The sequence below is a fragment of the Alligator sinensis genome, unplaced genomic scaffold, assembly GCF_000455745.1.
Source record: "Alligator sinensis unplaced genomic scaffold, ASM45574v1 scaffold246_1, whole genome shotgun sequence".
Classification (NCBI taxonomy): Eukaryota; Metazoa; Chordata; order Crocodylia; family Alligatoridae; genus Alligator; species Alligator sinensis.
In genome coordinates this window covers 1,283,531-1,286,441 of record NW_005842367.1, presented here as the reverse complement: position 1 = coordinate 1,286,441, position 2,911 = coordinate 1,283,531, and the positions used below count along the sequence as shown (strand labels likewise).

The window sequence follows — 2,911 nt, the reverse complement described above, 5'->3', positions numbered from 1 at the left end:
GTCCTCCTTCACCCCGCACCTCTCATGCAAAAGTCTTGATAGTGGCTGCTGTCAAAACAGCCTTGTGGCTGATGTACCTAGAGCTGAGATGAGCAGGGAAACAGAGCCCCCCCACCTCATGGGCCTGGCCCAGCTGCCTCCAAGACCCCAGGAGTAGGTGGAGGGGGCCACATGGCAGGGGCGCTCTGTCCCTCCCCTCTTCCTTCCCCACCCCCAGCGAAGGGCAGGTGGGGAGGGGCAGGGCTGGGGAGAGTGGAGACTGCTGGAGTGTCCATGTCTGCTTGCCAGGGCTAGTGCAGGCAGGCTCCCAGCCCCCTCCCCCTGTCATTTGGTCATCCAACAGGTGGGGTTCAATGGTGCTCTAACTACAGTGCAGCGATGCCAAGTGTCATATTGAATGAAATAGTTTGAATGTTTGTAATGGTTGCCCATTAGCCAGTTTCAGGAAGAAGAAAAGATTTATCTCCTTATCTAGGTCATTGTTTTGGACTACGTGTGGAAGATCCAGACTTTGCTCAAAGTTTTAACTTTTGAATTTTATCTTTAGAAGTCTTTAACAAAGAGAACCTGAAAATGATCCTTAAAGCAAATATCCTGAGTTCCAAGAGATCAAACCCTAGGGCCTTTTGACAAAATTGGAAAGAAAAGGTCACTTGCAGTGGTATGGAAGTTCCCCAAAGTAATTAAAATGATCAACAAAAGAAACTAATTACTAAGCAAAAGAATCTGTTGAGTAAGATCCCAGCCCAAATTTGGGGGTAATGACAGGTTTGAGTAGGAGTGGCCCAGAACGGTAACTCACTCAATAAAAACTGTAACTTACTCTCCCAAATTGGAGGTGACTATACTTGCAAAACAACGAAGGAAGAATCACAAGTGTAGGCCGGATCAGACTGATCACCTGAACCACCCTCTCCGTGAACACAAATCTCTTAGTTCACGCTGAAGCTGCAGAGCGCCCGAAAGGGACTGAAGGAAGGGGACTTAGTCCTATCAGTATTGAGGCCAGCCCATTGAATCGTATTGCTGAGGCGAGCCCATTGAACCGTACTACTGAGGCCAACCCATTAAATTGTACTACTGAGGAATGAAACCATATTTAGGTGTTTGGCTTCTGGGAATTCTAGGATTGTAAATATATTATGAAAAATAATAGTATTGATTCAAATTTAACTTTTAGTTGTAATTGTAGTTGTTTTTGTAATACTAATTCTTATAGCATTGTTTGGGAAGGAAGTGCATTCGGAGTATTGTTTCTGATATATGTAGTTATTGTGTTCTTAATGTTTGTGGTATTTCTTAAAGCTAAGCAGTGTTATATGCGTAGCAAAGAATTTTAAAATAAAATTGTGTTGTATGAAGTAAGTGTGTAATCATTGTGAAATCGTGCAATCAACTAACTACTCCCCCAGCCAGTGCATCAAAACGAATCAGTAAATTGTGTGGGATTTTCTCTATTCCATAACCCACTAGAGACACCAAGTAGGTGGGGGCCCGAAGGCCCTGGCCCCCCTTAGGAAGATGGTGCCACCTTAACGCATAAAACTTTCCACATCTATCATCTTAGCCCTCCCCCCCAGCAAAAGTAAGGCAGTTCCTATGCTAGTGTGTTGTGTAAAGTGCCATCAGTTAGCACGCCTCTCAGACATGTGCGCATGCCCTAAATCAGTGGTTCTCAAACTTTTTTTTGCGGACCACTTGAAAATTGCTGAGGGTCTCTATGGACCACTTAATACACTTTTTTTTTTGTTCTACAAATCAAAGCATACAACTCATATTTTAATACCAGTAGTCTTACAAGTACAGATATTCTCGATTGTTTTGCAACCTTTCTGTGGACCACCTCAATAGATCTCGCGGACCAGTGGTGGTCCACAGACCACAGTGACAACCTCTGCCCTAAATCTTTCCTTCGCTGTCCTCTCACCTCCAGTTAAACTGCCCTTTTAAGCAGAACTACCTTCTTGTTCCAATATGCTTGATCCAATACTCTCTCCACTGTCAAGTTCTCCTGGAAAGCCCACACAAAGTAACACAGACTGGTTAAAGTTTTCCAATCAAAACTTTTTATTGATGGAAAATTGGGTTTTTAACTAAAATTGTCAAAAGTGTCTGTTTTTCTTCAGGGGAGGGAAGGGGGGACATTTGTTAGTAAAACAAAGCCTCCATTTTTTACCTCAAAATTTAGAATTTTTGTCTGACTTTCCAGTACAAATATGCCACTTTCAAATCAGATCTAACACTTTCCTTAGCCTGGCAGTTTCCTGTTCATTTATGTCTTAGGATATGGACAAACAGACCATGGAAAATAAGACAGGCTAACTTCAAAAAAAGCTGCACACTGTTGTAACAGCCTAAAACTTGGTCACCCTCGCCCAATCAGTGTCAGATTTCCTCCTGAGTGACTGACACCGGGACCCGTCTCGGTTGCAGCCCCTGCCCGGCAGGCTTGGTCCGTCCAACCCGGACACGAGGCGCTTCCCCACGGGCGGCCGAGCGCCGCGCCCTGGGGCCCGGGTTCCCCTTGCGGCGTCGGGGGCGCCTCGGCACCCGCGGCCCACTCCTGCCTCCCGTCCGTACAGCACACGGGCCCGAGCGCTTTCCACGCCGCGCCCAGGGCAGCTGCCTCCTGCGCTGAGGACGGGGCAGCCGGTCTGGCCGCGCGTGCCGAGGCGCTGGTGCTTCCCGGAGCGGGCGGCAGCCCTCCCGCCGCGCATCAACCCGGGCCAAGGAAATGGCGCGAAAAATCAGGAGCTGGGAGGTCACTGGAAAGAGGCGCGGCGTCTCGGGCGATGCCTTGGACCAAGCGTGAGGTGGGGACGGAGTGAGACGCCCCGCGGCGCGGGAGTCGAGGCCTAGCCCAGCCCCGCAGGCGAGGGCAGGAGCTGCCCCGCCCCGCCCCTGTCCCCCC

At 48.7% G+C, this 2,911-nt stretch overlaps 2 protein-coding genes across 6 annotated transcripts in view; one reads left to right on the top strand and one right to left on the bottom strand.

Annotated features, from left to right (window-relative positions):
- Positions 1-1,943, bottom strand: part of LOC102371494 (toll-like receptor 1) — a 16,590-nt gene extending 14,647 nt beyond the window's left edge. Inside the window, exon 1 of the mRNA XM_006029235.2 lies at positions 1,928-1,943. The gene's annotated coding sequence lies outside the window, so the exon portion shown is untranslated. The remainder of the gene's footprint in view (positions 1-1,927) is intronic.
- A 120-nt stretch (positions 1,944-2,063) lies between these two features.
- The window catches only part of FAM114A1 (family with sequence similarity 114 member A1), an 80,905-nt gene continuing 80,057 nt past the window's right edge, over positions 2,064-2,911 (top strand). For 3 of the 5 annotated variants that reach the window (XM_014522542.2, XM_006029232.3, XM_025210672.1), the window contains exon 1: positions 2,065-2,813. Coding sequence is in view for 4 of the 5 variants with exons in the window: in XM_006029232.3 (XP_006029294.2) it covers positions 2,793-2,813 (21 nt within the window). In the remaining variant the exon portion in view is untranslated. Of the gene's footprint in view, positions 2,814-2,911 lie in introns of all 5 variants that reach the window. The other 2 variants (XM_025210673.1, XM_025210674.1) reach the window with 1 other exon arrangement.